Source organism: Harmonia axyridis, chromosome 5, assembly GCF_914767665.1.
Source record: "Harmonia axyridis chromosome 5, icHarAxyr1.1, whole genome shotgun sequence".
NCBI lineage: Eukaryota > Metazoa > Arthropoda > Insecta > Coleoptera > Coccinellidae > Harmonia > Harmonia axyridis.
The window spans coordinates 10,605,571-10,629,214 of NC_059505.1; the positions used below are offsets into that span (position 1 = coordinate 10,605,571).

General features: G+C 34.6%; 3 protein-coding genes across 3 annotated transcripts; 1 reads left to right on the forward strand and 2 right to left on the reverse strand.

Moving 5' to 3' along the window:
* Positions 1-66: 66 nt before the first annotated feature.
* Positions 67-10,269, reverse strand: LOC123680040 (glutamate receptor 1-like). Its single transcript, XM_045617691.1, has 8 exons — positions 10,079-10,269; positions 9,876-10,024; positions 6,660-6,913; positions 6,451-6,608; positions 3,345-3,631; positions 2,208-2,657; positions 751-1,112; positions 67-699 (listed from the first exon to the last, which is right to left on the reverse strand). Exons 1-8 carry the CDS (start codon positions 10,193-10,195, stop codon positions 389-391), a joined length of 2,088 nt encoding a protein of 695 aa, XP_045473647.1. The 5' UTR covers positions 10,196-10,269; the 3' UTR covers positions 67-388.
* Positions 10,270-10,594: 325 nt separating this feature from the next.
* On the reverse strand, positions 10,595-16,022 carry LOC123680039 (beta-1,3-glucosyltransferase). The gene is made up of 9 exons (XM_045617690.1): positions 15,667-16,022; positions 15,488-15,600; positions 15,241-15,426; positions 15,062-15,186; positions 14,554-14,731; positions 14,363-14,498; positions 14,119-14,272; positions 13,799-14,063; positions 10,595-10,803 (listed from the first exon to the last, which is right to left on the reverse strand). Exons 1-9 carry the CDS (start codon positions 15,716-15,718, stop codon positions 10,645-10,647), a joined length of 1,368 nt encoding a protein of 455 aa, XP_045473646.1. The 5' UTR covers positions 15,719-16,022; the 3' UTR covers positions 10,595-10,644.
* Positions 16,023-20,160: 4,138 nt separating this feature from the next.
* On the forward strand, positions 20,161-22,086 carry LOC123680342. The gene has a single exon (XM_045618187.1). The coding sequence runs from the start codon at positions 20,341-20,343 to the stop codon at positions 21,895-21,897; it is 1,557 nt and encodes a 518-aa protein (XP_045474143.1). The 5' UTR covers positions 20,161-20,340; the 3' UTR covers positions 21,898-22,086.
* The last annotated feature ends 1,558 nt before the right edge of the window (positions 22,087-23,644 follow it).

Here is a 23,644-nt window from a genome sequence, read left to right on the forward strand (position 1 = left end):
TTCATTGAAAAGAATGAGGAAAAAACTTAGGTGAAGGTGAAGTGAAAAGTTAGAATTATCAAACACATCTCAGTGATATATTTGGTTTATTTTTGACTTGGAATATAATTCCAATTCTAAAAATGACAAAATTAATAATAAACCAAAAGAAAATTCGAAATAACTAAAAATAAAAAAATTATTTTTGTAAAACATAATTAATAATAAAATAAATTCATAAAATATTCATTTGCCATTTCAATTTGAAGTACACACAAGATAAACGACAAACAAACAATCGAAGGCCTTATTGTAAATTACTACCTTCTAAAAACAATAATATTACCTACTGTCTTGACTTTTCAACAAAGTCATATCCCATTAAAAAATCATCATCAGAAACTATTGTTTACTCTGACTTCTTCACGATACTTCTTGAATATTTATTATAGTTGGGGTTTCTCTTGAATACAAAATTGAAATATAAAAGTTCTGACGTGAAGATCAGCAAACTTAAAACGTATCCTATGATAAGAACCACCAGAGCTCCAGAAAACTTTCTCATGCTCATTATTGCCATTGTTTCTTCTACTGTTTGAACTTCCACATTCAATATTTGCTGCATAGCATCATCCAACCATTTTTTTATCAACCCTGCTTCTAACACCGTTCTGATATGTTTATCGAATCGTGGTTTTATTGGAGAATTTTTTTGAAGACCTGTAAAAAAACTATTTCGTATTTATATAATTTTCATCGGATTGCTACAACCTATTGACACAGGCATGTTTATAACACAATCATCCATTATATGTAGACTCCTGTCCTCTCTCACTATATTATTTTTTGTTTTAGTGTTTTTCGTTGAATTGGATTGAAGTCGATTGGCTTGAAACCGAACTTGCCTCTTGACGATAGCTTCTTTCAAAAAATAGGTATTTTCATAGAAGGCAAACTTTCCATCAGCTACTCTATCGATTGCTTCTTCTGAACTGTTCACTATTTCAAAAGTTTTTCCAATTTCGTGTATAGTTGGATCAAGAGCAGTTTGGAAGAATTCTCTGTTTATTTCTCCCCAGCCACCAGTCGCTAATTTGCTTTCGATGAGTTCTTGAAGAGTGTCAATAGTTACTCTAAAAACAATAAATATATAGTTTGCTGCCACTCAAAAGAACAGGATCTTTTACGCGCTTGTTCAAATCCATATTATTTTTTCACAAACTTTTGTATAACTCTAATTTTAATTTTCTGAACACATATCTTAAAACAAAACGGCCCCTACTTTTTTTGTGAGCATGTAGATGATTTTTTGTTGCCTGAACTGCAGAATATTGGACATGCCCTCAGGAGAAGTGTTAACAGTAGACACGTGTTTCGGGCTTTCGGCCCTCATCAGTACGGTGAAAAAGTGCTAGATGAGCAACACTTGAAGAAAAACAACAAACAAACGGAGTCCACAACAGAAGCCAGCCGTCCATTTGAGGTTTCCGCAGAAAGACCCAATGGGGTCTGTGCTTTATAATTCTTTATAATTTGACCCTCGATAATCTTTACACATAATCTTTACCAGGACTAGGTTTTCACGCAGGTACCCATTGGGTCTACCTGCGGAAACCACAAATGGACGGTTGGCTTCTGTTGTAGACTCCGTTTGTTTCCTGTTTTTCTTCAAGTGTTGCTCATCTAACAATTCTTCACCGTACAGATGAGGGCCGAAAGCACGAAACACGTGTCTACGGTTAACACTTCTCCTGAGGGCATTTCCAATATTCTTTTTCCGTACTTTATAATTCTTTATAATTTGACCCTCGATAACCTTTTCACATTACATGCAGAACTTTAAATAACATAGTTCCAGCAGGATGGATCAACTTCACACACGTCTAAATGTGTATCTACTATCTACCACGAGTTCGTGAAATATTTCCAAGCAAATTAATTAATTTCCAAGAGAGGTGGCGTTCATTGGCCCACCCCGCAGCACTGATTTGACACCTGTGGACTTTACCTGTGGAATTTCCTCTAATCTAAAGTTCACGTTAGTATTTCCCTGAAAAGAATTGATTTTGACTTCAAAATATTCGTGAGCTAGTGAAAGTTCAAAACCATCCTAAGCGCAAAATAACAGACATTCATGGAAAAATAATAGCCGTTTTTACCCTATAACACGCGCGTAAAAATCACACAAATTTTGTAATATTCGTATCAATAATACTCGATTTATTTACCTTGGAACTGGTCTAGCTAATATAGCAGTTAAGCTTGATCTGTAAGCAACTACAACCAAAAGAGAATACAACCAGTACCATCCAGTTAATATTCTCAGAGACCATCCAGAAGGTAACTTTGGAAGTGAAACCAATAATAACATGCTGTATGTATAAAGCAGACAATTGAATGGTTCAGAGAATAAATATAAACCAATATGTTGCCCTTCTTCAACTGGTTTACTGTATTGTTCCTTCATTTTAATATATTTAGTGTCATCGTCCATATGTTTAACTTCAGGAAACATTGTCAAAGTAATAACTCTTTTCTTCTTTACATGAATTGATTCAGTTTGTTCTTTGTAATGTTTTTCTTTCAAATATTTAACATTGCAATGAAATCGAGATATCCAATAAAATGAAACAGCACTCAGAGCTAAGCAGAGTAGAACTCCCAACCACATAAAAGAACTAAAAAAATACAATATTAAAATTCTTATATGAAAAAATAGTCGAGCATTTTATTTCGCCTATAATTTGTTTGTTGGCTACCTTTATGGTGTCTTATTTCCAATAATGAAAAATGGAATCATACAACCATGATATGAAATACTTCTACTGATAAAAATATATTATTTTATCCCAAGATATTGGTTCCAATAATTTCGCAAATTTTATTCAGATTAATAAGTAAGTATGGGTTAAAAGTAACCAGAATTGTTTTTTTTATTTAGGCGAGCTGATGTATTATTCTGAGATATGAGAAATTATAATGAATATAATATAAAACTTAGTATTTTCTCATTTAGTAATGAAAACTTATTGAAAACTTCTAATGTACCTCTATTCAATTCATGAATAATGTACTTCTATTGAATTCATGAAATTATTAGAGGGGAATATAAATGCGGCTTTTTCATGATGAAATGATAACACATAGTTGACACTTGTGGTTTACAGAAAAGAAAATTAAATAATGATCTAAAAGGAAAGTTTAACTGAAAACTAGTGAATAATTTCACAGCAAGCTGATTGTTAACTTGTTTTTTTCAACTGATAGTTAGATTTTTACCAAATTTTGTTCAATCGATTATGTCATTCCAATCATCTGATTCTTCTTTTCATATCACTCAATATACCTATCTCATTTATTCTTACCTAAATGGAAGAATTAAAGTTTTCCAAGAGTTGTCAGTTAACGCCTCAGGTGTAACAAATGTCAAACACTCAGTATTATATGGAATACTTAGATCCATTAAATTTAATATGGGGGGAATGTAGTAGAGATCTCCGAGAGCTATATCTGCGTGTGTATAAACCATTTCACCAATAATACCACTATATTTTGTTTCTATACCTTTTCGTCCCCATAACTCAATATCTGCATTTTCTGGTTCATATATTTCATAACGGAAATTCATAGCCTTAGAAACTGTCTTCAGTATCTAAAAATTGGATATAAATTCAAGTTATTCCGGTTCTAACACAGCCTTCTCTAACTCCCGACCTATGGATAAAAAATCTTGCAACAATGAGGTCCAATAGCGCAAAATAAAAATTGTTTTTTGAAGGTCATAGATATTATTTTTTGTTGATATTCCTTCTAATTGATAGATATAAAATAAGTTTGAAAATTTGTGAGTGATCAGAAATGAACTCTGTATTCTGAATAAAGCTGATGTTCTATACTCAAAAAGATGATCAATTACGACAACGTCAAGCGAAAACGGTCGAGGTCGATACGCGGTGAGCTGGCAGAAACGGTGACCAAGCTAGGATTGATGGCCAGGAAGGTTGTATTGTGTGTTTGTTGGGATTAGTAGGGAATCTACTAGGAGCTACTCCGCTACGGCACAACTGTCAACTCGGAACTGTACTGTTAACAATTGGACAGTGTGATGGAAGCAATCGCCCAGAAGCGGCCAGCTTTGCCCATGGGAGAGGAATTATGTTCCTTCATGACAACGCCAGGTCACACACATCTATAGTGATTCGCCCAAAGCTCCAGGAGCTTGATAGGGAGGTGATTGGGAGGTTCTTATGTATCCATCTTATATTCCGGACCTGACACCGAGTGATTACCATATGTTCTTGTCCATGGCGAACAATTTTGCTGGTGAGAAATTCGCTTCAACAGGGGATTGTGAGAATCGACTGTCTAAATTTTTTGCCAATAAGGATGAGGGCTTCTATAAGAAAAGCATAATGGTATTACCTCCAAAATGGCAACAAGTTACCAAACAAAACGGCGCATACTTGACCTGAATCGGATCATTTTAATTATGGTAACTGAAGCCTTGTTTTTGTTGCAAAATAATGGATTTCTTTTCACTACACCTTATACATACATATTTTCTTTTTTCAAATCATTTTGTACAGTGCATCCCATTTTGGGTGAGACTGCCAGGTTTCTCGCTTGTTATTTAAGATAGAGCCTTGCGGTTTTCACGTTCCTGTCCTACTTTTTCGTGAAACTCAAGTTGGTCTAATCAGATTTTGCATAACTGTTTCCGTTCAAGAGATACAGGGCGATTTTGGAAATTGATACTTTTCGGACCCCTCCTTTATCTCCGAAGTTATTAGAAATAATGCTGAGGTAAAAACTACATCTGAATCAGAATTTTGCGTAGAATCCAGTGGCGTACTCAAGTTTTTTTTTCGGGGTATGGTTTTGAAGATTCAACACAAACCTATATTTTTTTCAATGGAACACCCTATATATCATTACCTCGTTGAATTCGTTATTTTTTTCCCTTCAAAATGATATATGATACTATATAGGTAGGATGGTCAGAAATGTTAAAAAAACACTAAAACATCGAATAATGATGATGTTTTGTTAATGGGCAATGGATTTTCCATATGAAAAAAAAAGGATTAATTGGATAATTTTCATTTGTGATTTTTATTTATAGTAGAGTAAGCAAACAAATATAATACAGTCATCACTAATATGAAAAACAAAACGTAGGTACCTACCTAATAGCAACAAATAAATAATACAAAAATTCATAAATATTGCATGATATCTTACAGATTAAACTGTTCAAATTGCTGTCCATTTTCCCTAATACATATAATATACTACAGTAAAAGACATAACAGCCTCGAAGAACTTCGTGCATCAACAGAGGCAGTTTTACAGGATTTACAAAACCGCCCTTTTATGATATTAAATGCACACAGGCGTATTGAAAAGTTTTGTCAATTATGTATTAGAGGAAAATGGACAGTAATTTGAACAGTTTAAGCTGTAAGATAACATGCAATATTTATGAATTTTTGTATTATTTATTTGTTGATATTAGGTAGGCACCTACGTTTTGTTTTTCATGTTAGTGATGAGTGTATTATCTTTGTTAGCTTACTCTACTATTTATAAAAATCACAAATTAAAATTATCCAATTGAACCTTTTTTTCATATGGGAAATCCATTGCTCATTAACAAAACATCATCATTATTCGATGTTTTAGTGTTTTTTAACATTTCTGACCATCCTACCTATATAGTATCATATATCATTTTGAAGGGAAAAAAATAACGAATTCAACGAGGTAATGATATATAGGGTGTTCCATTGAAAAAAATATAGGTTTGTGTTGAATCTTCAAAACAATACCCCGAAAAAAAAACTTGAGCACGCCACTGGATCTACGCAAAATTCTGATTCAGACGTAGTTTTTACCTCAGCATTATTTCTAATAACTTCGGAGATAAAGGAGGGGTCCAAAAAGTATCAATTTCCAAAATCGCCCTGTATCTCTTGAACGGAAAAAGTTATGCAAAATCTGATTAGACCAACTTGAGTTTCACGAAAAAGTAGGACAGGAACGTGAAAACCGCAAGGCTCTATCTTAAATAACAAGCGAGAAACCTGGCAGTCTCACCCAAAATGGGATGCACTGTACATAAGTTGATATTCGGAACAACAGATCCGATTTGATAAAACTTCATGAAATAGGTATTTTGAAAAATTTAGTGTTAGCTTTTATGGCATTGTACAGACTTTGCAATAGAGTGGTAAGGTGTCTTGGGCAGAGATTGCTGGTTGTCCAACTGACGAAACACCGCAATCCCTAGGGAGACTCACCTACGTTAATTAGCTCGAGAAAGATATGCCAGAGCATACGAATATTCAGAAGTATAAATAAATCAATAAATTAATCAGTTAGTATCAGACCCTAAATTCAATTGAAAGCAGTGTTGCCGATTCTTTGTGCATAGTTTGGATTGAGTTAGGCTGTGGTTTCAGAAATCCTCACTTCAACTTCAGCGCCAAAGAAATCATAATCATCGTTTGTCAAGTTAGAAGAATCAAAATTCACCAGATTTTTTCTTGTTCCAGGTGTATGACTGAATGTAACAATCTTGAGTGTCTGATTTTTCAGATCTATTGTTTTCTCACGAAAGAGATCTGTACCTGAAATTTCTTCATGTATTCCTGAATAAGTATTTTTGAATGGATCAATACCTTTTCTAAATTTTCCTCTGGAGTATATGTCCAATCGTTTAGGTACTAGGACTGCATTAATCGGAGAAGGAAAAGGAACAGTTATCAATTCAAACCATGGATTATTCTTTTTACCAACATCTTTGTATAAACCTTCATATTCTCTTATGAAGACAACATTCACGATTCTCTTCCATAAATAATATAAATCTTTATCGAAAAGTCTGCTATCATAGAGTAGAATGAATTTCACTCTAGTATCCAGCATTCTGTATCTGATAAATAAACTACTGTTAAATAATATTTTTACGGTTAAAACCCCAATTGTAAGATATAAAAAGTATACATCATGAATGTGTTTTGCCGTAAAACTTCAATTTCAGTGAATTATTTATTATTCCAGTAAACTACTTCACTGAAATAATAAATAATAAATATTTAATGTGGAAATTACTTCGTTTTATTTTATTTAAATAATAAATGACTATTTATTACGAATATAATACAGGATATTCCTAAATTTTCGATAGATCGATAGAAGTATTTTCATGCTTCCTAATGAATTTAAAAAATTTAAGTAATTTTTCATTCCTACCATAAAAGGGTACGCCCATTTGAGGTGGTAAAGAGAAAAAGCTGTTGGGAATCACTGCGCGAATTAAGACATTTATTTTATGAACTCAAAATTTATTACGTCTTGTCCATGCATCCAGCATTGCATAGCAGAATCAACAATACTAGTGGAAGAACTCTGAACGATTTTGCCGACAGCACCCAAGAAATCGTAATAGACGCACCGAATGAGCCAACTCACTACAGGCCGATAGGTCGCCCGGATGTATTAGACATCGCGATGTTTGAGAACATCCCATTAGTACATCGGATCACAGCCATATCTGAGCTGAGTTCCGATCATAATCCTTTTTTGGTTCATATTGGAGATGAATTCAATGAGGATCCGCCGAAAACCAAGTCACGGACAGATTGGCAGGTTTTCAAGGACCAAATGATGACAAACATCAAGAAGAACATCAAAATGTCATTGAACGCTTTAACACGAATTTCTTTTTGGCCTAGTCAGAAGAACTCGATCCCAGGGGATATCACAGAGCTTATCAGGGAGAAGCACAGAGCGAGGCGTAGAGCTCAGAACACACTCAGCCCTGAGGAACGTCGAGTGTTCAATCAGATCAACGCTAGAGTCAAGGAGGCTCTCAGAAAGGTCCGGAATGATCGTTGGGAAGAGAAACTGATCTCTCTTTCCACAGAAGACAACACTGTTTGGCGGATGGCCAAAGCACTGCGCTCAAATAGGAAACCAACCCCACCGATTCATGGTCTACAAGGAATGGTATACAGTCCAGAAGAAAAGGCTGAGCTTTTGCAGATAACCTCGAAAGCCAATGCAGCTCTAACTAGAACTATGCAGATTTGGACCACATCGAAGACGTCAACTGCAAAGTGAGAAAAGACTTGGAAAAGAAATCAATGGAAGCTATTGGTTTCGCAACTATTCAGGAAATCCAGAACAGTATTATGTCGAGTAAAATGAAAACGGTACCAGGACCGGGCGGCATCACCAACTCGACATTGCGAAACCTCCCTCGAAAAGCCTTAGTAGCATTGACGAATATAGTCAACGCTACGCTACGACTAAGGTACTTTCCGAAGGAATGGAAGCCAACATGGTTTCAGTCCACAGTCCGATCAGTCTTCTCTCGTCATTCTGAAAATATTGAAGAAAATAACGGAAAAAAAGATCATACAGTCGGAACATTTCGGTTTTCAAAGCCAACACTCCACTGTTCAACAAGTGCTCCGAGTAGTAGAACAAATCACGGATGGATATAACCACAAACAAGTCACAGGGGCTGTGTTCTTGGATGTAGCCAAAGCGTTTGATTAAGTATGGCACAAAGACTGATATACAAACTGCTTGCGGCAGGTTTCCCATTCTCCATGGTCCAACTTTTAGCTTCTAACCTGCATTCTCGCAAATTTAGAGCCAGAGTTGACGGAGCATTGTCTTCAGAGAGGTCTCTTTCAGCCGGAGTTCCGCAAGGATCTCTGCTGTCTCCAATATTGTTCACAATATATGTATCCGATATGCCAAAAACGGAGAAAACCTAAATGCCACCATATGCTGACGAAACCGCCATTCTTGACAGTTCTTGATGTCCCAAATAGGCAACGAAATACCTACAAGAAGCCATCTACAGACTTCAATCTTGGTTTGCTCGATGGAGAATTGAGAGGAGCGAATCCGTTCTTATCAGTCGAAAGAAAAAAGATTCCCAAGGACACGTCGTAATGTTCGGTAGGAGAATCGAATGGAAAAATGAGGCCAAGTATCTGTGCCAAATGATACTTGACAAAAAGCTCATTTGTAATCAACACGTCACATCAGCTGTGGCGAAGGGAAAGATAGCAGCGGCAGCGCTGCATCCGCTACATTGCAAAAACAGCAAAATGTCTCCTTCCAACAAGCTTTTTCTAAGTCCACCATTCGGCAGGTCATGTCTTACGCGTGCCCGGCTTGGGGATACGCCGCAAAGATCCATCTGCAGAGACTTCAAGTCGTGCAGAATACAATCCTGAGACGAGCCGTAACTGCACCATGGTTTGTAAGCAACGTACGGATACATGAAGACCTGCAACTACCAATCCTAGACCACCGTCTTAAAGATCTGAGCGTGGAGACCTTCAGTAAAATGGAAAATCACGCAAACCCTCCTATAATATGGGCTTGCGCCTTTGATGATAAAACCCCTAGGAAACACAAAAAAACCGAAGATGGCACTTCCCTAGGAAATGTGTGTTGAAGCCAAACACAGAGATTGTGTAATGATTACACAAACCTTCTGAGTGGCATATTGCCACCTGCTAGAGCAGATCAAAATAGCTCACCACAGGTAATTATATTGAGATTGAGCAGTAAAAGGCTAATAGCCTGACTGCAAAAGAGAAAGAAGTTCCAAGTTACGACTTGTGATGTAGGATGAGATGACAAGAATCGTTGTGTAAAATTTGCGTTAATTCTTAATCATAAGCTTGAAGTTCAACAATTATATACCCATATTATGAAATTCGAATGAGTCAATTATATTTGAACCAATTTAGTGCAATACTTATCCCTTACTCCTGTAAAGCAGACTACGCAAGTTAAGATCTAAATCTACATTGGTTTGATTCGATGTTCGCAAATCAACTAACTTTAACTATGATAAAAAAAAATACCTTTCACCAAAACGTAGAAATCTTGTGCACTGTAGACCATTTGCTAGTAATATTATGTACATTTGACAACCTACTTCATTGGCCATTGCAAGAGCTTCTTGTATTTCATCTTGAGGAGATAGCAGGTCATCATATTCTTCTACAAATATCTAAAACTTGTAGTCTTGGATTATCTCAACTCTTAATTTGAAAATATTACCAACCGTGATAAATGATATGAAGGCTTTGAAATTTTGAAACCATTGCTGATCGAAAATCCAACTATGCAGGTCATCATTTATTATTGTAACACACTTGTGAGCATGGAGATTTTTTATCATGATGTCAATTAAGAGTTTTTGCAAGTCTCTGTCAGCTGAAGTGGTTTTAATCACTTCAGAAAACCTATAGAAGATAAATTATTATGAGAAAAATGCAGAATAATAGTACCTTAAATAAATTTTCTACTAACTTGGAATCAGTTTTATGCGAGAACGCCATTATCATTAAAACCAAGAAAATTTTCATTTTGATTCTTGATTCACTCTGAAGCTCTTAAGAATCTTACGGCTCATCAATATCACATAAATACAAAGAAAGAAGTCAAAATGCTGTTTGCATGTAAATCATCAGGTCAATTGTCCTTGCATGAAAGGGCAAATATATTATGTATGTATTGGATCTTTCCTGAACATGGTAAAGAGAATTTAGGTAATTCGGGGTAAATTAAAATAGTCACGTATTAAAAATAGATATTATTCAAATTCTATATGTACATATTTTTGTAAAATCATAATTCAGTTTTGAAGGTATGAGTCTTGACAAGTTTCAAATCTTCTTGTGCAAACCATTCTTCATAGACTTTAATAGGATCTATCATCCAATGTTTATGGAACGATACATGCCTATCGGATTCCAAAAAACGTGGTGAATAATCTATGGGTCTTGCCTATAATAAAATAAGTGTCAGAAAGATATGATGAGTAGTTAAAAGAACTTTCAATAAAAACTGCATATTTCACAATTCCCAGCTGAGGCCCTCAGCTGCCAAAAACAATTAGTGAGGGCTCTGTAGAACAACCATTTATCACTAAATATACAGGGTGATTCACCGCGATGGCCTATTAGACGTTTATGGAAAACTAATCGGACCCTTTTACGGTTTATGAGTTTATTATCGCTTTCAAGGTGAGTAGTTTTATTGCACTACGAGATCGTCTTTGTCCGAGGTTTATTATATTCCTTTATCTTTTATCCGCTTTCTCGGCATCGCCCCCTATTTGCCATCTGTGATTTTTGTATTCGTCATCGGTATATACTTACCAGTTGTTTTCGGTTTTTTGTATCATTCTCGTCAGAAAATTTCAATATGTAGTTATCAAAGAACTGAAATGAGTAATTCGTATCGAAAAATTGTCTTGGCTGTGTTGTACAATCTATTGTGTTCCATTTGAATTGCAATTTATTTGTGAATACATCAGTTTTGAATTGACTATATCTACAAGGTCTTCCTAAATAGGAGGTATAAATGAAAATGACAGATTTCTCGGACCATTTCAAGAAAAAAAGGCCCATAACATGAGTCCGCAAAAGCTTTGTTTTTGAGATACAGGTGTTAAAGTTCAATTTTTTCTCTCATAGCACCTTCCCTTCACAAGATAATAACTTGAATCGGCATAGATATTCCAATTCAAAGTTTTCATCATGTGATATCCTAATTTTGAATGCAAATCTCCAGAATTAATTTTTTGCGAACCTCTGGTAGTTTAGAAAAATTTAAAAAGAAGCTCTGGTTCATTACCACACTGTTTGGTTTGTAATAGTTTTTTTTTGTATCTGCAATCGATTTCGAGAAAAAATTCAAACAGCTCTCTATTTTAATTCTCAGGAGAATCCAAATTATTATAAAGATCCAGTTAGGTAGCTGTGATAAATAAATTAAGAGTTTTGATACTTATTAACCCAATCTGTAGCGAAAATTAATAAAGATTCGATAAACTCGATGAATTCGATAAACACAGAAAAGTAGGACTACGAGAAACACCCTGTACCTCCAAAACAAAGCGTTTGCGGGCTCATATTCATTGGACTTTTATTCTTAAAATTACCGAAGAAATTTCTCATTTTCCTCCTTAACTCTAATTTAGGAACACTTAATATAAGGTGAGAACAACCGAATTGGTACTAAAAAAAAATATTTCGAGTAATTTGGTTCGAACTTCGTTATCAACCCCCTTTTTCTCACATTATAGATATGAGTAAACAATGTTGTCGAAAATTTTTTTTCCTATATAATTTTTCAAAGTATTATTCAAAGCTGGCGCATTTTTTAAACCAAATGGCATTCTTAAAAATTCGTCATGTCCATTATCTACAGTAAAAGCCGTTTTTTCTATCGACTCCTCGTCCATTTCAATTTGATGAAAACCAGAAGCAAGGTCAAGTGTTGTAAAATATTTTTTTCCTACAACTGCTATGAAAAGTAGCGTATTCTGCATAGTTTACTCAATTGCAAAACTATGTATTGCGCATACTGTGGGAAATATTATTCCCCACGGCACTTTGCCCACACCTCCCTTGGTAGACCAATGAAATTGGGTTTTTGAGTCGTTTCTATGGAAACGCAATAAATTAGCACATACTGTCAACGAAGGTCATTTTGATTTGAATCAAGTCCATTACTTGAATTATTGAAATTTGTACAGTTGTAGGAAAAGTATAGTGTGCAACATGTGGAGAAAGTCCTTTTCTCGCTCGTGTGTTTGCGGCACTCGCCTTTCAAGCTCGTGCCACAAACTTCCACACTCGCGAGAAAAGTTGGACATTCCCCACTTGTTGCACAATATACTATTTCCTACAACTGCTATGAAAAGTAGCGTATTCTGCATAGTTTACTCAATTGCAAAACTATGTATTGCGCATACGGTGGGAAATATTATTCCCCACGGCACTTTGCCCACATCTCCCTTGGTAGACCAATGAAATTGGGCTTTTGAGTCGTTTCTATGGAAACGCAATAAATTAGCACATACTGTCAACGAAGGTCATTTTGATTCGAATCAAGTCCATTACCTGAATTATTGAAATTTGTGCAGTTGTAGGAAAAGTATAGTGTGCAACATGTGGAGAAAGTCCTTTTCTTGCTCGTGTGTTTGCGGCACTCGCCTTTCAGGCTCGTGCCATAAACTTCCACACTCGCGAGAAAAGTTGGACTTTCCCCACTTGTTGCACAATATACTATTATTTCCTAATTTATCTAGGATACTATCAATTTGGGGTAGAGAATATTTATCATCGATTGTTTTATCATTCAATTTTCTATAATCTATGGCCATTCGCCATTTTACTTTTCCTGATAAGTCCTCTTTCTTTGGGACTATAAGTAATAAACATGGCGATGTCAAAAGCGCAGTGATGAATGAGCTGAATAAATGGAAAAAAGATGAGCTCATTGAATATATAATCAATAAAAAGGTGCCGAATAGTGTCAAAACAAATGGTGCTTTGAATTCAGCACTTGATTAGGAGTTTATAGCGGAAAATTCAGAAGAATCTCTAAAGGAAGGTGACAAGAATAAATGCTGTCAAAAACTTGAAACTAAAAAACAGAACCTGAAAAAGACTATCAATTTGATGGAAAAGCTTCAATACCAAATGGAAAAGAGAACTGAGGAACAGGAGTTATTGATAAAATTAGAGTTTAATTTCTTCAAGCGACACCTTGTGGCGCTACAGAGACCAGGGATCGTATTCTCGACAAGTGATCTTTCAAAACGTATACGTTCATTCAGTGTTCAGAGCACTGAAAGAAGGTATAAGTTTTGAAAGATCACTTGTCGAGAATACGGTCCCAGACGCCTGGTTACCCTGCACACTGAATACGACCGCCCTTGTTTCAGTTTCATATAAGACAAAATATGTGAAGAATTCATTTTACAACTCACCTGATGGAATAAATGAGAATGTATAATTTCAACTCCCAAATTTGACAAACAAAGACCTAAAATCATATCATCAGGAGATGATATTGATGGGCATTTACAAGTTGCTGACAGTTTTTCCAAGAGTGTTCTACTGAAAACCATACCACCACCACCAGTGATGTAATTGAAACCATGGGAATCGTAAACACCATAACCATACCTTTCTCCTATTGCTACATCATTATCAGCATTGTAGCAGGACAGCAATTCAATAATACGGTGGACACTAGAACTCAGTTATATAGTTGAATCAAATAAACAAATTGAAACAAATAAGTTACCTCAAGATTGTATCATCATCTGTAATAACTGCCCATTTTATGGAATTATTGTCCTTTATTTTTTCAAAGATATATTTAATTATGGCCATTGTTTTCCCACAATGACCACTTTCGGTGTTAGGAATTCCAAGTGAGATGGTTGGAATTGAATTATCTATAAATCAATTGGAATAACTAGGATCAAATCAATAATTAAAAATATTATTTTGGTAGAGAATAGCTTAGCAATAAATCATAACTTTACCCTCTTTATCACTGATAAAGTCCAATTTTTTTGCATATCTAGCCCATGTACTTAAAACTGTAGGAACTCTAATTGAATGAAATTTTGAACAAGTCTTAACAACAAAATAAATTGATTCTGCGGTAATAGACATATCCTGAAAAATGATCCACATTATTTTTTCCAATGTTGAAAATTTCAACTGAACTCACACATTTTTTGAATTCTTTAGGGAACACAGCACAATTTTCTTTTTTACTTGAACAGAATGCATCATTGTGAATCAAGGAAGTTCTGTTTGCCTCATTCCATATGAACATTGCAAATTCATAAGATCTATCAATATTAAAATCTATCGTTTTACCTGCTACAGATGTTCTTGTCGATAACCTTTAATGAGAAAATACTACAACATTATATTGAACACAGAGTATTAGAACTTGATCCAATCATTAACAAATATTTCAGTAAATCCTTCTGAATATAATGAGAAGAACCAGAAAAGATACAATATATTATTTGTAAAAACAACAAGCTACTGAATAGTGAGAATGTTACTTGTGTTCAATAAGTAAAATGTTCTTCATGTTCAAGACGTTTAAAATGTTCTTCATGTTCAAGACGTTGAATCAGCAAATAAAAGATTTCTATACAGATGTCACAATTGTAATAAGACGATAAGCACACTACTTTTTTGTTACTCAAATAATGTCTATTTACCTTTGAAGTAAAGGAATAGTTATGGCAATGCCTGCCCCCATATGTGGATACATGAATTCAACATCATGAAAATGATGTATTATAGTTGGATTACTGTCTTCTAAGGCATGACCAATCCAAAGTTCCTAAAAAAGGCTTGACATAACATTGAAAGCACTTTTTAAAAGAGGATATAACACTTTAGAATCGTCATATTCTTCAAGAAGTTTCTTTAATTTTTCCAGTCTTATCATGCTCCTGTCCTCTAGAATTATTAACCAAGAAGAATTTTTAGATATTTCATATATTTTATTCAGAATAGGAATAAGAGTCCAACCTCCAACATGAGGAAAGTCTTTATGTGACAAATAAATAGGCGGACATTCCTGAAAATGAATTCTACATTATATTTATATACTCAAATAAAAACTATCTAATTTCACTTACATCTTCTTCAATTGAAGTTTGTTGACAAATTTCGAACTTCAATTCTTCCTCTGTACTTAAATTATTTTCTTCTTGACTAATTATAACAAATACAAGATCAGAGTTCCTGATAGCTATATGAAATTTGAAATAAAAATCACATTAATTTGAATGTTTCGATATTTAGTTCTGAATACTACCTTGTACAAAAATAAACTCAAAAATAATAAACACTAAACCAATTTTCTCCATATTGAGTCTATTCCAAAATTGACGAATTGAACAGTTTGTAAGAGTTCAAATTTTTAACTACGTTGAAATCAAAATACTACTAAAATACATTTCGAATTTAAGTATTACCGAAATGACCGTTGGGAGAAATAGTGATTAAATAATAAGGACTAAAGTGCTGGGTACTTTCTGATAGAATTCATTCTATTTATTCATTTTAGGGAATGAAAAATTCATTATTAATATTTCAAATTCCTATTAGTTAACATAATACTGTTTTCATTGGAAAATGTCATAACATAACCTATTTGTGTGTTTTTTTTTAACAGTGAAATACTACTACAAAAAAACTACTATACTCTATACTCGTAGACCTAATATCAATATTTGATATTAGGTCTATGTCTATACCACAGTTCAGTGGTTTTAGTAAATTATCACCACATAACACTAAATATATATATACTCGTAGACAAGGTCTATGTCGTAGACCTAATATCAATATTTGATATTAGGTCTATGTCTATACTACAGTTCAGTGGTTTTAGTAAATTATCACCACAGAAAAGACAGTAAATTTGTGACTAGCACCACAGACTAGTAATCTGTGCTAGCACAGACCAAATTCATCCAACTCGAATACATCTTAATGATTTCCTGAAGAAATCTAATGAAAAACACACAGTGATAGATATGTTATGGCAATGATATATTTTAAGGTTTCATTCAAATAGAAAATTCAATATTTTGGCCTGCGCTGCCAATCTGTCGCACATCTGTCAGAAGCTTCTTCAAGAGTTGGCTGAACAAGGAATTTTCCTCGGAATAGAGCACGAGAGATGGGCTAAGGTGGTCGAGAATTCTCATTGAGACCTCGCGCCCTGAGGTCAAAAGACTCCTGTTGCTAGAGAGGAAACAACTTAGTCTGGTAACCGGCGCTTTGACTGACCACCTGTTCAATTAACATTTGAAGAGAATGGGATTGACATATTGACGAGCTGCATTCTATGCCGCTGGTGCAGGATCACTGATGAAACGGTCGAACACATATGTACAGTCCACTCAGGAATTGACATCCCGGGTGGCTGTGGAAAATCGAATTTAAGTTGGTACTGGCTCATTCAGTAACATTTTGAATTGCCGAATTCGGGTTGGTATAGGAAATGTCTTTGACAGAAGATACCAATGATAACCACGTTTTTCGCTGGAAATCGAATTATATTTGGAATATAGTTCTGTTTGTGTTATTTGATTTGATCCAAGATATTTTTATCAATTTTGATCACGTATCGCTTAGTTTTCATCAGTTTTATGCTATTAAAAATGGCTGGAATTAGTGGAATTGATCAGGAATGTTCCCGCCTAACAACCAGGGAACGCGAAGCAGTGTATCGATGTTATTGCGAGTTTTTCAGAGATTCAACAGATATTTCCGCTAGCATTAATCGTGTCTCCCTAGTTTTTCAGGTGAACTGATATTTTTTTTACCTATTTAAGGTGTTTACCCACTGATGCATGGATAGATTATTCAACTGTGGTGACTTAACTGGGTTAAGGTTAACACACCTAGGAAATCCAACACCTACTATTCCCATGGTGATAGGGACCCCTCCTGTCAGGCTTGCGACATTGTCTGCGTGTCTGAGGATCTGAGTTGAACAATGGGCCACTGGGCCTCAGTTCAGCTGGATAAGCGCCGCACTAAGAAGAAGAAGAACCTCTCGAAATAAAAAATTTCTATCCCACAGAATTTGGCGTACTTTTTTTCTTCATTTTTATGTTGATATTATTGTAATCTATGGTCTTCAGTTCGCACCGTTTTCTCTGTCTGTCTAAACGGTATGAAAGGTTGAGCACCGGTATAACCGGTTAACATTTACCGAACGCAGAACCACAGATTACTAGTCTGTGGCAGAACAGTGCAGACTGTGCGAACGGTGTGATTTGCCGAACGCTTATAGAGCTTACGGTGGGAATGGTGCGAACGGTGTGGCATATACCGAACGCAGTAATTAAGTTTGGTGTTGTTATGGTATCGGTAACTTAAATATTGATTGAAAAGAACTCATTAGTCATTATCGCAACGGAAAAAATGGATACATATCCAGTGGCGGATATTTGTGGTGGGTAAGGGCTAGGGATGGGAATACCGGTTACTCACCAGTGGTTACAGGTAACAAAACCGTAAGCGATTGCTACTAAGTTGAGTACCAGCGACGGAGGAACGAAGGAAACGAGACCGTTGGTATACCTAGACTATTTGTGGACTGTCCTGTTGAATAATAATTCATTGTTCATTGAGTTTCTACGTAATTTTAGAAGAACGTATGCAAGCATAACAAAATCATAAAACTATAAAAATGTTTTGGTGGCTCAGAATAACAACAAAGGTTAGAATCTTCGAAGGGCACCTCATTAAAAACAGATGGTGTAAACTCCAGTGGAAATATACCATCATCGGATAATCTAGGTATTACGTGAAAGAAATTATATCTGGAATTTCATTGGCAAATTGAATATTACAAATTGATAGAAACTTATTTCACATATAGTAATATCTAGAATCGATTTTTTGTTTACCGTTATTTTACAGAGAATTTTTAAGTATATTTGCATTTCCGATTGAGAATAAGGTTCAATTGTTGAAAGTAATCTCGGACTAACTAATTTACATTTGCTACAACCAATTTTTATCGAAGAAATAATCAAAAAATATTTGAAAAAAAAACATCGAAAATATTGAAATCATTAATCGAATTGTTTAGTTCTAATTCTGGAAAATACTATGGAAATCAAATATATTCCATTAGGCACTGAAAACACAATGGCAAAAACGATTATTACGAAGTTACAGGAAGGTAAAGTAATTTCTCCTCGTTGAACATGGCGCAAATGAATGAAAAAAAAATTAAAGCACTGACAGCAGGAGTTTTTGGGTGATCATAAATGAATTTAGTTTTGTAAAAGGCACTGGCGTACTATTTTTTTTTCGATGTTATTATTCCGGTGCCGGTACGCCGTAACTATCGTTACTTTGGAACCGGTTACTTTACGTTTGTGGAACGCGCGACTACGTTACTCAAAAATACCGTTCCAAAATCGCGGTATTGAAATACCGTCCCATCTAAGATGCATAGAATACCTGGTGTGTTTACTGATTCGATATTGTTTCAGACTTTTTGGGAGACCCACCTGTGGCTTTGGTGGTGTGCTTCACCAGAGTTCTGTAAGGGGGCGCTCTTTAAAAATTTTCGAATTCCCGCATCTGCCTGGTGCCGTTTATAAAGGAAATACTGATTTTAGACACTGCAAACATTCACAATAAATTACAATTCAGTTCATATCGAATTTTCACTCAAATGAATGGAATATAATGACAGACCATAGAATATAAAATCTTATTGTTCTATACTCAAAGTTCACGACAAGAGCGTAGAAATAGGGGGATACTGGGGGTAATTACACGGTGCTCCTAAATTGGAGATACAAATGAAAATGACAGATTTTCGGATTATTTTAAGAAAAAAAGTCCTATAACATGAGTCCCCAAACATTTTGTTTTGAGATACATGTGTTGAAGTTCAAGTTATTTTCTCGTATAACTTTCCCTTCACAAGATATTTAATATGAATTGGCCGTAGATATTTCAGTTTAAAGTTTTCACTATGTGATATGCTAATTTTGAATGCAAATCTACAGGGTGATATATTTTCTGGAAGGATGCCTGCTTCCTTCCTCCAAAACTATATTTTGGTGAATGGCTGTTAGTTTAGAAAAATGTAGAAAAAAAAATCTGGTCCAGTACTACACTTTTTGGTTTGTTATAGTTTTGTCGTATCTGCTATCGATTTCGAGAAAAATCTCTAGTTATCCTCAGGAAAATCCAAATTATTATAAAGATCCAGCTAGTAAGCTCTAATGAATGCATTAATTATAAGTTTTGGTATTTATTTACCTAATCTGTAGCGAAGATTAATGAATATTTGATAAACTGTACGACACACTAGAAACAACCTGTATATTGAAAGCAAAGCCTTTGTGGGCTCATATTCATGAAACTTTTTTTTCTCAAAATTATCCAAGTAATTTCTCATTTTCCTTCGTTACTCTTATTTGAGAACAAGGTAAGAACAACCGAATTAGTAACAACAAAAATTATTTCGAGTAATTTGGTTCAAACTTCGTTATAAAACTTCTTTTTCTAACATTACAGATATGAATAAAAGTTGTCATCAAAAATTTTTTTTCGATTATCCCTCCCCAAGAAAAAAAAGATCTACGCCCTTGGTTCGAGAATTGAGAGAAATGTCAAATGTAAACGATGTATGCGCCATCTGAAAAGCCCGCGATCCCTCGAAATCAAGTAGGTATAAATCCGAAAAATCTCCCGTTTTCTCTGAAAGTTTTACAGGTATAAGTAGACACACCAGGTATTCTATGCATCTTAGTCCCATCCCTAATAAGATTAAATGGGGCAAAAGTACATCTATTCTAGTTATGGAGTTATGGTATTATATATATGTTCGAAAACAACCACAGTTGTAAAAATTTGATTCTTGTTTATTGAGCAATTTATCACATGAACGTGAGTAATACAGCATCTTGTTTATGTTTGTGAGACGACTTTCAACTAAATTTTCACCATGGACAAAATTCAAGATATTTTGTTTCAAGATGACAACATAGAAAATAATCCACTACGATGTGTTGTATGCAGAAATTTTTTATCCATACCTCCAATCCTCCACGATGATACTTTCGGAACCATTTGTGGGAGAGAAAATTGTAACAAATTTGCAACTTCCAATATTTCTTATTATCGACAGAGTGCCTATGAAGCATTAGCACGATTTCTGGATTTTCCTTGTAAGAATAAAGAAAACGGATGCCAAGAACGATTACCATGGGGCGAAATATTGGAACACGAAAAAATTTGTGAGTTTGTAGGTTCACTACATTGTCCCTTTTCAACCAACCAATTCGAGCATTTGGATGATGAGTTATGTTACTGGACAGGAAACATTGACAACTTATTGGATCATTTGGAAGAAATGCATTCAACCCATAAATTTGATGATATTTTAGAGTTTGATTTCAAAAATGATTTAAAAAATAATCAATTATTTTATTCAAGAATTCAAGAGAGTATTGTTATTATTTTAGTACTTGTTGATAAAAAATCGTATTCTTATTGTAGAGTATGGTCAGGTCCTGAAATTTGGAAGAATCTGAAATATAATATGGAAATTTCAACAGAAAAAAATGAACTTCTTACTTCTTCAAAGATACAAAAAGCTGGATTAATTAATTCCTCATTGTTTAAAAGTGTAATTAACTGTAGCTGGCTAAAAATAGATTTTGATTATATCAGGAATTTCTACGAATGTCCACAGTCTTGGACAATTAAATTATATTTCAATGATTTTGCAATGGGTCCAGCAAAAGAAGTTCATTGTAATCCTTCATTATTGTTGTTGAATAACGTCAAATGTGATAGTTGCAACCAGGAATTGTGTTATCCAATGTTTGTTTGTAAAACTAATAGTCATTATCTATGTGAAAAATGTGTACTTAAAAGCAAACCAAAAGAACCAGATCAACAATTTACATATGGATTTCATAACCAAAAACCATCTATTTTTGCAAATCAGAATCAACACCAACAAATCTCTTATGGAACAACTAAAAATATCGAGGATAATTTATGTTGTTTGTGCACAACACCAAATAACAAAGAAATTTATAGGAATTTGGCTCTGGATAAATTAAAATCTGCCGTTGATCAATCATTTAAACATTGCAAACTGTGTATGAAAAAAGTTGATTGTCTCTCTTCTCATATACACATCAATCACAATGAATCAATTCACCAACTAAATGAATGCCACAGAAATTTTTCTTCAGAACATTATGTTTTTTCTTTTGATCATAATATTTTTCTTCTAACCAAAAAGTACACATCTGAAGGGCTTTCATTCTCGGTACAGTGCTTAGAAACAAGAAAGATTTTATATAAATATGAACTCAAGTTAATGAATTCTAAAACTTCGTATTCTGCAATCACCTTCAGTGATTTTTGCCACCCTGAATATACTGACCTAAATTCATCACATCTGACTCTTGTACCTTATACTTTTTTGAGGAAAATTCTCCCTTATGTAAATAATATTGACTTCAAAATGAGTATTTCTAAGATTTGAATTTGGTACTTGAATATTAGAACTATATTTAGATATGGAGCCAGAATATGCCTTATATTTTTTTCTTATCAATTTATAATTTTAGGAGTCCTTTTGAAAATATTTTTATTGTGAAATCTGAATATCATTATGTTTAGTTTGAGTTTCTGTACTGTATACATTGAAATAATAAATGTAATGTTAGAATCATTTCTGGAAAACTCTTATATTATCCAATTTTGAAGGACTTTTTGTGAATAGAATTTGTTTCAATTATTTCACAGAAGTTCAAGTTTAGGAATGAATAGCATTAAGAAGAGTAAAAGAGATATAGTATATCCAAAGTCACTTGGAGGAAGCCTGAATATTTCAATTATACAAGGGTTGTCCAAGTTTTCAGAAATTCCTTTGGAATTTATGCAAATATTGCTATCAATACTCTCAAATAAACCCCTGTATTTAGCAGATCGTCTTGGAAATAAGAATGTCCCGATTTGATTGATCTTATTGGCTGAATATTTCCCCTTGTATTCCCCTTTTCACTTTGAGAGCATTTTTGGTTTCACTCATTGGCTGCATCTACCACTTCTTAATTACTTTCTAATAATTCGCATGGACCAGTGTAGTCCATAGGGGTATTATTGAAATGCATTGTTATGTAGTTTCAGTTCGTTGTGTGACTGATGCTTTTAATGATTTCGACTATGATGTTTGGCACAATTCTATGGCTTATGTAAAAAAAGATGAATATTTCGCAATCAAATCTATTCCTCCATTTACTTTCAAAGTCAGAATTGATATATGACGGGTTCTGAAGAAAATGATTTCGCATCCCAAAATATCTTCATTCCACTGAAGGAAGAATTGATTAAAATGAGATTAACCAACAAAATTTTCATTACATTTTCTGATTTTAGCAATGTTATTACTGGTTTGAGAAATCATGTAGAAAAGGCATATGATGTTGAGGCTCTCAATACGTCAAATTAGCAGCTACGTACCCAGATCGAAAAATCAATCAAGTATTTTATAGAAAATAGAAATATTTCACCATTTCCTGCCATCAGTTGGGACAGTTTTAATAATCGGTTACATAGTTCATCGGACACTAGAGCCGATGGCACGCCGAGTCTCGCGTTTCCGTCATCACAGCACGCATGCGCTCTCTCCCCCCTGGGACCACCTGCGTACCTCCTCCTCAGGAGGGTCGTCGTTACTAGTGGGGGGAGGTATTTAGTGACTCGGTTTGCTCAAAGATGGCGCCATGGTTGTAATGCGCCACACAACTCATGGCGCATTTATAGGGGTCGACGCGAGGCAAACGATTCACTTCTCACCACAGATAACAGAGTAGAACTTCTCACCCGTTGGTGTGGGAAGGTGTGTCTTAGGCAGAGATCGATGGATGGCCTAACTGAAGAGCCCTCCAGCGATCTCGGGACGAAACACAATACCCCGGGAGGGAGCGGACACAAAAACTTGGCTCGAAAAAGACTCGCCAAAGATCCTTTGGGACATAAGAATGTATGTATAGAACAAGAAAAAAATCCTAGAAGAAGGGTAATAAAATCAACAAAGGTGCCGACAGGTATCAGCGGACAGCCGTATTTACATCTGAAATGCAATTGAAATATTTTTACCTATACTGAATTGAAAATAGAAACTCATCAAGATGGGAAAATGAAAAATTTCTTTGGAGTAATAATAAAGAAATTGAAAAAATGTATCATATTCATCAATATATTAATCTAAATCATTCTTATTTTTG

Bases quoted from the DNA above. Each gene is read 5' to 3' on its own strand.
- LOC123680040 (XM_045617691.1), bottom strand. From the start codon at position 10,195: ATGATAAAAAATCTCCATGCTCACAAGTGTGTTACAATAATAAATGAT. The intron at 3,632-6,450 runs GTGAGGATTTCT...TCCAATTTTTAG, and splicing joins TCTTTGGCGCTGAAGTTGAA to ATACTGAAGACAGTTTCTAA. The intron at 1,113-2,207 runs GTAAATAAATCG...TATTGTTTTTAG, and splicing joins TTAGCTAGACCAGTTCCAAG to AGTAACTATTGACACTCTTC.
- LOC123680039 (XM_045617690.1), bottom strand. From the start codon at position 15,718: ATGGAGAAAATTGGTTTAGTGTTTATTATTTTTGAGTTTATTTTTGTA. The intron at 15,187-15,240 runs GTGTTATATCCT...AGCCTTTTTTAG, and splicing joins AAGAATATGACGATTCTAAA to GAACTTTGGATTGGTCATGC. The intron at 14,732-15,061 runs GTAAATAGACAT...TTCTCATTAAAG, and splicing joins ACTATTCCTTTACTTCAAAG to GTTATCGACAAGAACATCTG.
- LOC123680342 (XM_045618187.1), top strand. From the start codon at position 20,341: ATGGACAAAATTCAAGATATTTTGTTTCAAGATGACAACATAGAAAAT.